The 12,481-nt window shown below is 43.9% G+C and overlaps 1 protein-coding gene across 2 annotated transcripts in view; it reads left to right on the plus strand.

Annotated features, from left to right (window-relative positions):
- Positions 1-3,639: 3,639 nt before the first annotated feature.
- Abcc12 (ATP binding cassette subfamily C member 12) overlaps positions 3,640-12,481 on the plus strand; it is a 56,850-nt gene continuing 48,008 nt past the window's right edge. For both annotated transcript variants that reach the window (XM_023713021.1, XM_004629190.1), the window contains exons 1-6: positions 3,640-3,758; positions 6,518-6,673; positions 9,050-9,197; positions 9,487-9,720; positions 10,850-11,023; positions 11,921-12,068. In XM_023713021.1, the coding sequence (XP_023568789.1) occupies positions 3,640-3,758; positions 6,518-6,673; positions 9,050-9,197; positions 9,487-9,720; positions 10,850-11,023; positions 11,921-12,068 (979 nt within the window). The remainder of the gene's footprint in view (positions 3,759-6,517; positions 6,674-9,049; positions 9,198-9,486; positions 9,721-10,849; positions 11,024-11,920; positions 12,069-12,481) is intronic.

Raw genomic sequence — 12,481 nt, forward strand, 5'->3', positions numbered from 1 at the left:
ATCTACTCTAGAGTCACTGAACTTGCCTTTCATTATGGTTACCATCTCTGTAGTTATCTGAGAAACTATTTCTGATTTTTTTCTAGAGCCTCATTCTTCTGCTTAGTCAATTCTGTTTTTACCACTTCAGAGAGACTAGATTGGTGGTTGTTCAATTGTTCCACATCATTTTCTTCTAGGTTTGCCTTTGGTGAGTTGTAAATCTGAGGTTTCATCTTGTTTAAGGGTCTTTTCATTTTTCTTTTTTTAAAGTTTAATTCCAAGGTTGATGCTTGTAAATTGTTTGTGGTAAGTAGATTTATTGCTAGTATGTAGAGCCCTTAAGAAATGACTTCTCAGATATGTCTTCTCCAGGGGTAGCTGGATTTTGGATTTTGGGTCTGTTGTAGGATCCCACATATTCAATTTATTAGGGATGACTAATTGCTGCCCACTTGTCCCAGACCCTTGTTCTTTGGCACTGGTTTTTAATATTATTTATGACCCTTAGGCAATCTCAATCTAAACATACCAGGAAGAACAGCTGAGTGGAACAATTATTACTGACCTAAAGTGACAGTCAGTTATTACAATCAGCAATAACAAGTGATTATTAAACATAGCCTAGAAAATAACAAACTGAGGAAACTATTAATTTGCTACCTTTGATCATATGAACTAAATTTGTGGTTATATAATAAAATCTAAAATGAACCAGAAAATTGTACAGTAAATAAACCCTCAATATGGTGATTTTTACCTTCAAGGGAGAAAATTTAAAAGAGGACAGGAGGAAAATTGAGAAATAGGGAAAGAAGAAGAGGATGAATAGGAAAAGGAAGAAGAGGAAGAGGAGGAATAATTAGAAGAAAGGCTGGAGGACAAAAGAAGATTACACAAACTTTAGGAAACTGGTAAAGAAGATTGGAGGGCAAGAGAGAAGAAATGAAAGGAAGAACACAACAGAATAACAACAACAGCAATAATAACAAAAGTAGAAATCATATTGACACTCATATAAAGATAAGAACACTCAAGAAAAACAAAACAAAACAAAAACAAGAAAATAAGAAAAAAATGCCCACTTTAAGGCGTGTTTCTGCTGCCACTGATAGACAATGTGGACATACAGAGTCCAGATCTGAGGTGATTAATCCCAGCGAGCCAGCCATAGCATTATGGTGCAGTAGTGGATAGTTCCAGCCAGCCTGCACCTTCAGTTCCAGTGGAGTTCAGGTTACTTTCTGGCTGTGAGGCTGGAAGCCACTTTGTTCTGCCCATAGCACTCCTTATGTCTCTTTCTGGCTCAAATTTGGCTCTTTTCCAGTTTGAACTTGGCTCCCTGGCCTTTTGCCAACCTAAATTTGGAAGCTTGACCCTGTCACTGTAAAGCACTAGACAGAGCCATCCAACAACTGCTCTGAGTTCTGAGCTCAGTTGGCTTCTACAGAGTGAGTCCAGGCTCAAGGAGAAAGTGCTGCTGCTGTTTTCTGCTGCTCATTTCCATATATTTCCTCTTAGGACTGCTTTGTTGTGTCCATATGTTTGTGTATGTTGTAATGGCATTATCATTTGATTGTTGAAACCATCTAATTTTTCTTCTTTAATTTCATCTGTGATCTATTGATTATTCAAGAGAGTATTATTTAAGTCTATTTCTTTGACAGTTTGATTCAATTTTGTTATCTGTGCATTAAATCAGTATGTACTAAATATGGTGTTGTTTTTTTTTTGGGTCTGGTTGATTTGTCCACTTGTAACAGTGGGTTTTGAAGTTCACTATTACTGTTGCTTGGTGTTTATCTGATTTTCAATGTCCATTAATGTTTTATGGAATTGAGTCTATAGATATTTGGTGCATATATATTTAAAATTGTTACTTCTTCCTGTTGAATTATTCCTTTAAACCAGTGTTTAGCCCTGCTGGCCCTGCCCCCTGGGGCACACTGAGACAGTGATTGAGACTGGGCGTGGTGGCACGTGCCTGTAATTGCAGAGCTTGGGAGGCTGAAAACAGGAGAATCACTACGAGTCCCATCTATGCAGTGAGACCTGTAGACCCTGTACCAAATACATTTTAAAAAAAACTAAATAGGAAACAAATGAACCAATGTTTAGTGATGTTTTTCTTTTCTGATCAGTCTTGGTTTAAAATCCACTCTTCTAAAATTAGGACAGAAACCCTTACTTTTTTCCAATTCTCATTGTATAGAATATTGTTTTCCATCTCTTGATTTTTTTAAATCTGTGAGTTTCTTTCTGAATTAATATGTTTTTTTGTATATTGCATGTTAATTTTTAGTTTTTTTGCAGTACTAGGGGTCAAACTCAGGACCTTGCGCTTGCCAGGCGGATGTTTATGTCACTGAGCTATCTCCCTGGCCCTGTATATTGTATAATTCTGTTTCTTGATCCATCCTGCCATTTGTGTCTTTTAGAGCTGTTAACCTCCTCTGTTTTCTTTTCAATTAACTCAGATGTGTGGCCTTTACTGTTCAGCCCTTTGATGTCCCCTGAATTTGTTTTGGGGGAGTTAGTTTGCCTTGTCTTCTCATGTTTTTATTATTTTGTTTTGTTTTGAGATTTGTAGATGAATATAATCTAAACTTTGTTGATAGCATTGTGGTGTCTTTAGTTGTTTTTCAGTGATGCACTTTGAGCATGGCTTATAGTCTTTTGCTACAGTCCCAGGATCTGACCATGTCAGTTAATTTGGAAGTGGGGAATTCAGTGTAGTTAGCTAAGTTCTCTTGGAATGTACTATCTGGAGAAAAAGTGCAGGTTGTCCCCTTTTACATGTTGTGTTCTACTTCTTTAATTTCTGTGTAAGTTTTAATTTTTCTGTCTGGTCTTTCCTGGGCATCTATATTTCTCTTTTTTTGTTTTTATATCCCTTTTTATTCCCTTCCCCTAATAACTTGGGAGGCCCAAAGTTATTATATTTTAGTGTCTGGATTTCAAATCTTGGAAAGACTGTGCTGTTGCTTACCTGTCTTCATTTTCCCAAATGTCCAGTTTATGAGTTTCTTACCTTGAGAACATCCTCAGAAAACTCTGAACTATAAATCCTGTGTATATAATATACAGATATATAGATAGATAGATAGATAGATAGATAGATAGATATAGCATATATCATAATAATATGGTTTCTGAGGGGTGGCTCTGTTCAAGGTCTCTGACCACAGAGTAAAAAGGCAAGGGGATTAATTTGCTGATTCCTGGAGGGAATCTGAGAGAATAAAGGGAAAATATGTGACAAACTGCACTGTACATCACACTAAGAGACCACTCAGATTTTTGTGGGACTCCCTTGCCAAAGGACTCAGCCTTGGCCATGGGCTAGCTGCCAACAGCAAACACTCAATGGGTTGTTTTACTCTCAGCCAACCCAGTGTAGGAGATGAGAAGAAACAACACATTCTTACCAGAAAGCAGGTTTCAGAATGGAGTTAGGGATGTGCTGTCCACACTTGCTCATAAATGTAGATGGCTAACTGGGAAGAGATGGTCGGGGTGGGGGTTAAAGCAAATGCATAGTTCGGGAGAAATCCTGCACAATTCCACCCCAATGCCTTCATACCTCAGTGAGCCTCTCTGTCTGCTGCAGAGTGAAAGCCATCCTCAGCCAAGAGCCCAAGGCTCCAGTGTGCCATCAAAATGGTGGGTGAAGGCCCTTACCTTATCTCAGACCTGGACCGGCGAGGTCAGCGGAGGTCCTTTGCAGAGAAATATGATCCTAGCCTCAAAACTATGATCCCAGTGCGACCTTATGCAAGGTAAGTCAGAAGCCAGACTGCAGGAGCCAGACTAGGATTTATAGAAACAATTTCCAGTGGGGGGAAAGTCGGCACTTCCTCTGCTCTCCATCTGCTGCTCCATGTGTTTGTCCCTTTTGTTTATCCACTCATCCACACTACTCGCTTATCCACCACTCACTTCTTGCCTTTCCTATTCTTCAGAGAGGATGACAGTAGCTAATGTGTCAGGATCCATCCAAGATCTTTGCAACCACACTGGGGGCACTGTTATTTTTATCTGATAGGTGAGGAAATTGAGATACCAGGAGGTTACATAGCATGCTTAAAATCATCAAGTTGTCTGCACTCTTTAACAAATGGCATCAACCATTAGTGGTTTAAAACAATAGCCACTTATTTAGCTTATAATTCTATGGGGACCCATAAAATAGAGTAGCCTGGGCTGAGACCATTGAGCAGTTCATCTGTCCTTGACCAGGATTACTCACTTATTTACTGCTCAGCATGACTGTTGTGTCCCTGGGTTGTTGACTGGGGAGATGGGGACAACTGGACCACATAGCCACTCAATGTCTAGAGGTCCAGATTGGACTTAGCTGCAGGGCAGTGGTATGGGCTTCCAGGAGAATAAGCAGAAGTATGCAGAACTTTTAGAGACACAGGCTCAGAGCAGGAGCCCGATGGTTTCCAGAGTCCTGCTGGCCATAGCAGGTTATAGTAGCCAGATTCAGGGTATGGGGAACAGTCTGCTTCTTGATGGAATGAGCTGTAAGTACATGTTCCAAGGGTCTGGGATACAGATGGGGAGAGCCAAAACAATTGTCTTTGAACTCCAGGATAGGAAATCAGGCAGCCTGCCATTCAAGCTTACATGCTCAACATTGCAGCATATCATTTAAAACAATGGTAGGAGGAACCCATGATGTGTTCTCTGAGCACCAGAAAGCCTAGTGGTTCTCTGTGGAGACATGACACTGCACTATCCTCTCCCAGATCCTATGAGCCAAAGATATATACATGTGAGTTCTCTAAGGTGAGATGTGAAGGTTGGAAGGCAAGGCTATGGACAATGGCTATCCTTTGTTGCAAGGGAGCTCTAACTACCCACTGCTTTAACCCAGTTTATAACTGCTCTGTGGACAGGCATTGTAGGGTGGTGCTGGAGCCAGCAAGTGGTGGGTCTAAATCTATGTTTCACCACTTGCCAGCTGGGAGGCCTTGGACAAGTACTCAGTGTTTCTGGCTGTGAGACGGGGTCATAATCAGACCTACCCTCCATCTTTCTGAGCTGTTGCAAGTATCACGCAGATACAGGACTTTATCACGAGAGCCATCTCTAAGGAACTTCAGCTATGTTCTGGGTGAATGGTACCTCATTAACCCTATCTCAGCTTGGGTTTTCTCAGGAATCTCAGTCTCAGGTGAGAACTTGGACACAGACAGCTCATTTGGAGGAAGTGGGTTGGGGAAGGAACTTAAGGATCATGAGACATGAGGAGAGGAAAGGACAGAATGGCTGCTGTGGGAAAGGGAACTGGACTCTGCCAGGTTCTCCTAAGAAATGTCCAGGTTTCTACCCAAAGGATGTGGGCCAAGAGATTGGTCCATGGCTCCTGCACCCCGCTGGGTGATGTTTCTCTGAACCCCTGCAATTTTGGACTGCACTTAGGCTCCCAAGAAAACTGTGAAACAATTGGTAAGAAGTAGCACAGCCTATGTTTGCAGGGGACAAAGTCACAAAAGCTTGCATGCAAATGTCCTCCTCAGCTGAGAGGACGCTCTTCCAGTGTCTGCCACAGATGTGAAGCTGTCACTTGTGGGACACAGTAATGCTCAATGATTAGTAGATGGTACTGTCTCTGACATCTGTTCTGGTTCAGATGGTTCGTTCCTCAAGGACAAAACATAGTGTTTTCATCTTCAGTTCATTTTCCTTTCTTTTCTTCCCCTTCCTTCTTCATCTCTTCTCCTCTTAATTCTATGTCTTTCTTCAGCATCTTCTTCCTTCCCTTATTCTTCTTCTTCCTGTTCCTGTCCTCATCTTCTCTTCTTTGTTCCTTCCCTTTCCTTCTTTATCTTCTCATTTACCAGATAGCTCATATATGTGTTATCCCATTCAGCCTCATAGCACTCCAAGAGCTCACACTGACTCCTATGCTCTTGCTTGCTAACTTAGCTGTAGAACCCCCTGCTCTGGCCCTTCCCCAGCCTCCCAAGAGCAAAAGACATGTACTTGACCCTTCTGATTTTCCATCAGAGCAACTGTGTTTTCCTTCCAATGAGATAGTTAAATGCTGGTAAAACAGTCAATAATTGGATCATTGAAAAACCCCACTGGTTTGTAGCATTTATCACCTTGTACGATGTAAATCCACCACATTTCAAGCTACAACCTGATGTCACTGAATGCAAAGTTAGGAAGAGATGTATGATAGCTCACCAGTTATGGTATTTACACCATTCAGATGATGGATATAGCTAACTTTAAGAGAACACATAATTGAATAATTAAGAAGTAACAAGTTTTGAATAGGATTACTTTGTCTATAAGATCATTTATTTCAATTCATGTACCTGAAGTTTGAGAATTGACTATGTTTAAGGACTAATTTGCAAAATTCCTGGAAAAGGGGACAGTGGCTCTCATGAGCTGGTGTAAGCTGGTCCCAGTACATGGCTGATAAAGAGCTAAGAAATGTGGTTACAAATGCAAGCCAGGAGGTCAGGACAATGACTGTTGGTGACCCGGGCACACTACACATCTCATGTATCTGCAGGATGGCTCCCAACCCAGTGGACGATGCAGGGCTGCTCTCATTTGCCACGTTCTCCTGGCTCACACCGGTGATGGTCAGGGGCTACAGGAACACATTGACTGGGGACAGCCTGCCCCCGATGTCTCCCTATGACTCCTCTGACATCAATGCCAAAAGGTACCAGCATTTGCTTGGGTCCCTTGGGGAGAAGAGCTCAGCCTAGATAAGGGCCCTGTGAGCCCTATCATGTGCTTCCATGTTCCCAGTGTGGGACTGGGGTTCCATGGGTGCTGGTGACCCTTCTTAGGGCTGCTCTCTGAGATGGGCTGGCTTGCAGGTACATCATGGTACAGTCCCCAGGGTGGAGAAGCTTGGGCAGAGCTGGTGTGGAGAGGGCTGGTTAGAGGCTCTGGGCCAGTTGGTGGGTTTGTGGAAAGAGTTTTTCAGGATGGTGGTGGCTGGAAAGGCTCTTTGTACTCTGTGGGTTGATACTGAGTGGGGCTGCTGCACACAGCTCTCCACGTTGGGTTGGTTGCACTACAAAAATTGTTCTTAGACATTTGTGGTGTAGAGAATACTTAGGCTGAACCAAACAAAATTGCTCATATTTTTCATTTTGACTTGAAAAAAAATGTAAATGTCTTTGGTCCAACCAAATTCACGTTCATTACAAAAATGCTGAAGAAACAAATTGTAAGCAGTGACAGTATCTCTACCATACATTTCCTCTCTTCTCTAGAGGCTAAACATTGGCATGGACTGTCCATCATCTTTTCACATGGATTAAACAGACCCAGCGCTACCATCTTCTGTAGAGCAGTTCTGCATGTTCTTCCTCGTCACTCACAAATTATGCTTTTCAGGTTTAAAAAGAAAAAAGGAAGCGTACGAGGTAGCACACCTATCACCTTGGTCTTGTTGGCTGGATGCTTATCTGTGTCAGCATGAGGACATTAATTTGTTCTTTCTAATGGCTGCATTATGAGATTAAATGCTGTGGTTCTGGTGACCTAGATGGCATACGCAGGCGGAAGCTTGTTTCTCCTGGAAGTCACCCTGTCTTTCTTCACCGGGGTAAAGTATGAGGCAAGGCACTGCTCACACTATGCACTTCCGGGGCTGAGAGCACCAGCTGTAGCCTTCCTTGCAGTTGCTTTCAGCATTGCTTTTCCTTCCCCTGTGCCCAGGAGTCTCAGCTGACATCTGTAGTCTAGAGGAAGTTATCAGGGCGCTGTGAAGCAAACGGGCTGCCAGCGCCCATGGAATATTGACTTTTCCTTTTCTTCTCTTGCCAGGAGTCTTCACCTATTTCTATTGTTTCTTTCCCTCTACATCACATTATTTAGATCTGCTTCTCTCTCAGGCTCTTCTTTGCTCCTAAGGGCTCTCATTCACTTCATAGGCCCAAACCCCAAACACACACTGGCTCTGCTATGCCCTGTGCCTCTCCAGGCCTGGCCTCTCTTCCCCCTATGGAGTCCGTATGTCCTGCACCAGACTGGACAGCTGGACAGCTACATTTGGACACCTCACAGACGCTTATCTGTACCTAATCTCTCTCTCTGTCTCTGTCTCTGTCTGTCTCTCTTTTTCTCTGTCTCTCTCTCTCTCTCTCTCTCATACACACACATACACACAAACACAGACAGACAGACAGACAGACAGACAGACAGACAGACAGACACACACACACACACACACACACACACACACACACACACACACGATGCTGGGGATCAATTCCAGGGTCTTGCACATACTAAGCAAGTGGTTAAAGCTGAAGTATTGGTCTTTGGCTCTGACCTTATAAGGTTCTTTCCTTCCTCTTTTTCCCAAGAAGCCAAGAAGCTGGGATCTTCCCTGATCACTTCTTTCTTCCACATCTAATTACCTGGCAGGTACACTTGTCCCCCTGCCTCCCCCTGCCATCCTCCTTTCCTTGAATCTACTGCGCCATCTGCTGTGCTGCTGCTGCCTCTTCTCTGAAGGCCGAGCACCCCTATAGGATCCCTTGCTCTCCTGTGCTCTCAATGTATTACAGTCATAGCAGACAAGTGATCCTTCAGGGATGCACAATGCTTTAATTAAAAACCTGTACAAGCTTCCCCTGCACTTGGATTACACTCCAAACTCCTTCCTGAGGCCATTGAGACCCTGAGATTGGGCTTAGCCTGGCCTGAAGCATCTTGTGGGCCTCTCTCCTCACAGCACACTGGCATTCTTAGGAATCTTGGACACTGACAGTCTTCTTTGCCTTGAAGAATTTTCTCTGGACTTGTGAGTTAGCCCTGTGTCCTTATCAGAGCTGGTGGTATGGCTGAAAGGCAGGAAAACAAAGGGGCTGAGGGCCAGATGTTCATACCAGTTTGGGTATGCCTGCCCCTCCTGGGTCCCTTCTGCCCAGGAAGAGAAGAACCAGTGCTGCTTGTCTGATGGCACCAGTGAGGCAGAAGAGGATGCGTTGAGCCCTTGCCTGGGCTTTGACACATGCATGGCTTCAAACAGCAAGTAGAGATGTCGAGCCTGTGTCATCTTCCCATTATTTCATTGCAGGTTTCGAATCCTTTGGGATGAAGAGGTGGAAAGGGTGGGTCCTGAGAAGGCCTCTCTGGGCCAAGTAGCTTGGAAATTCCAGAGGACACGGGTTTTGATGGACATTGTGGCCAACATCCTGTGCATAATCATGGCAGCCTTAGGGCCGGTGAGCAGAAGTGGCCCCTCTTCCCTTTTGTCTCCCAGGTCCCCAGCTGGGCAAAGTTGTCATCAGTTACTTTCTCAATGAGCGGGTGGGTTTAGTACATTGTCATTATCATTGTGTTGCTTGGGGGTGAATTTTCATACAGTGAATCTTTGTCAAGCACAGCAGCAAGTGCTGAAATTAATTAAAAAGTTTGCCTCATAAAGTCAGTTTGCTGACATTATCTGAGACCTCCCCTGCCACCCTCCGCCCCCTGGCCATGCTTACCCCTCTCCTATGCACTGTTTTACAGACTGTTCTTATTCACCAAATCCTCCAGCACACTGAGAAAACTTCAGGGAAATTCTGGGTTGGCATCAGCCTGTGCATAGCTCTCTTTGCCACGGAGTTCACCAAAGTCCTCTTCTGGGCCCTGGCCTGGGCCATCAACTACCGCACAGCAATCCGGTTGAAAGTGGCTCTCTCCACCCTGGTTTTTGAAAACCTGGTGTCCTTTAAGACATTGACACACATTTCAGTTGGCGAGGTAATCTGGTCCAGAAGTCTAACTTTAGAAAACTGACACTGTAGTGTGTGAGTATGTTTGAGGTGTCCCCCCTGGATGCCCCATCTCCTGCTAGGTGAGGCAGAAGGGACTGAAAGTGTGGGCGGAGTCCAGAGAAAGGTTGGCTCCACTGCAGCAGAAGAATTTGGGAAAGTTGGCATGGGGCTTGGCAGTGACTTCAATCATTCCCTATGACTGTCAAAGAGGAAACTGAGGCAGTGCAGAGTGCACTGTGGGTATTTAATAAGATAGATGGATTGGAGATCTACTTATTCCAGTTGTGTAGCATTTGGTCTGCCAGAATCATAATAAAAAACCATGCCTGCTGTACTTCTGAGTTGACATTTTCCTAAGCCCTTAGTCCTTAGCAATAAAATCCTTGCTGCTTATTCAAGAAAATTTCCCTAATCAAGGGAACCCCAGGTGGTGTGCATTAAGAAAGACACGCTTCTCTCTTACAGTTGCTTTTTCAGGATATTCAGAGCATCCCATATCAATTATGATTAGATTCCACATGGGACTCCCAAAATAGAAAACCCCAAACATCAGTGGGTTAAACAGAATGAATTTATTTCACCGAAGCAAAAGGAGTCTATAAGAGTGCAATCCAGGGCTGATTAGATTTCTTCATCCCTGCCTTCAATATGAGTCTCCAGGTGGCTCAGGATGGATGTCAGAGATCCAGCCGTCCCAACTGTCTCAGAGAGTGGGTAGGAGGAAGGAGAGCTAAACAGAGGGATGTGCCTGCTGAGTTGTGCTGGCTTCCTTATGAATTCATCCATGTCGTATTTTACACTTTGGTGGGGAGGATGTTGTGATTTAGCTGGGTACATTGCTGCCCTGAATGAGAGAGTTGTGTTAGTAGGAAGAAGGAGCAAATGGATTTACAGTAGGTATCCAGTGCTCTCTCCAGCATGTGCCAGGTAGGCCATTTAATCTGGAAGCCTTTCTTCTTTGGGAGTCTCTGTCCTAAAAGATTGACCTATCCTAAGTCATATCAGAATGAGCAAACATATCAGACTGGTTCTTTGAGTCACTCCCTCATTCATTTGCAAAACCTTCAGCTGAGGAGAAACCCTTTCCAACTGGAAGCCATGTGTTTTCTTTCCAGGTTCTCAACATACTATCAAGTGATAGCTATTCCTTGTTTGAAGCTGCCTTGTTTTGTCCCTTGCCAGCCACCATCCCTATCCTAATGGTCGTTTGTGCAGTGTATGCCTTTTTCATTCTGGGGTCTACAGCTCTCATCGGAATATCCGTGTATCTCATATTCATTCCCATTCAGGTAAGGCATGCCACTGCTCTCAGAACTGCTTGATAGGTGCTGTGAACCCAAGCACTTGTACTCACTGGACAGAGGCTTTGTGTCTGGGCCTGTAGCTGAAACCTGAACCCTGCTTTGGGCTTATGTGTTGGCTTTCTTTTGCTGGTAAAAGAAATGTGTAGGTTTATAAGAACTTGAATATAAACACTCACTAAGGGGTGGTGCTTTTTCACTTTGCCAAAGTCTCTAGCACTTCCCTTGTATCCTGGTAATTATTGCATATCTTAGTTACTTTTCTCATTGCTGAGACAAAATATCCAACACCCAAAGCTGAAGAAGGAAAGGTTTATTTAACTTGTAGTTTGTAGATGTTTCAGTCCATAATCTGCTGGCTCCAGGGTAGGGCGGCACAGCAGAGGGGCATCATGAGAAACAGTTCATGGCAAAGTAGGGCAGGCAGGAGGCAGCAAACCAGTGAGTAGCAAGCAGCAAGTGACCTCAGGATCACCCTTTATGCTCTTTGTATCTTAGCCAGGCTACACACCCTTAGGGTGGTTAACACTCACACCTACCACATTGCATCTTCCCACTTTCTACTCCAGAACTATGCCAAACCAACTGTGGACTAATTTAATAATCACACACCCTTGATCCCAGCATCACACACTTAATCCCAAGTTCCCACACCCTCAATCCAGCCACCTCTGAAAAGCTCCACCTAGCAGCATATGAGGTTTAGGAGGTGTCTAGACACAGCCATAACGTTGGACCCCCAGTAGTTCCCCAGGCCATGCTAATGGCTGCAACTGGAGCTTCTCTTAGAACTGTTCCTGGAACTTGTACACCAATCCTTGGACTTTTAGGCAAACTGCAACTCAGCAACTCTCCCCAACCACCATGTTTGTACCTTGATTCCAGATGTTCTTGGCTAAGCGCAATTCAGCTTTCCGAAGATCAGCAATTTCAGTGACAGACAAGCGTGTTCAGACAATGAATGAGTTTCTGACCTGCATCAAACTGATTAAAATGTATGTCTGGGAGAAATCCTTCACAAACACCATTCAAGGTAGGATGAGAAGCTGCTTAGGGAGCTGAATATATGGTAGAACGTGCTTTTTAAAAGGTGTTCTTAAGGTTCCCAAGACCAGCATAGGAGAAGGGGGTTGAAGGGAACCCCTGAGCTGCTCTGCAGGTCAAAGGATTTTTCCAAGGATTATGGAGATTTTATAACAGACCCTGACATCTGTTCTGATGAACTGGAGGGTGAGTGACATATGGTTTTGCTTTTACTGGGGCACAGGGCTCCTGGTACTGACCAGTGAGTTGCTCTTTACAAAAATAATCCACTAACACATTGTGAACAGTAAATGACGTATCTTAAGCTATTTTCTTGATTTAGAAGATGCATTCTCTCTCTCTCTCTCTCTCTCTCTCTCTCTCTCTCTCTCTCACACACACACACACACACAGAAATACACG

The sequence above is a fragment of the Octodon degus genome, unplaced genomic scaffold (assembly GCF_000260255.1).
Source record: "Octodon degus isolate 3935 unplaced genomic scaffold, OctDeg1.0 scaffold00028, whole genome shotgun sequence".
NCBI lineage: Eukaryota > Metazoa > Chordata > Mammalia > Rodentia > Octodontidae > Octodon > Octodon degus.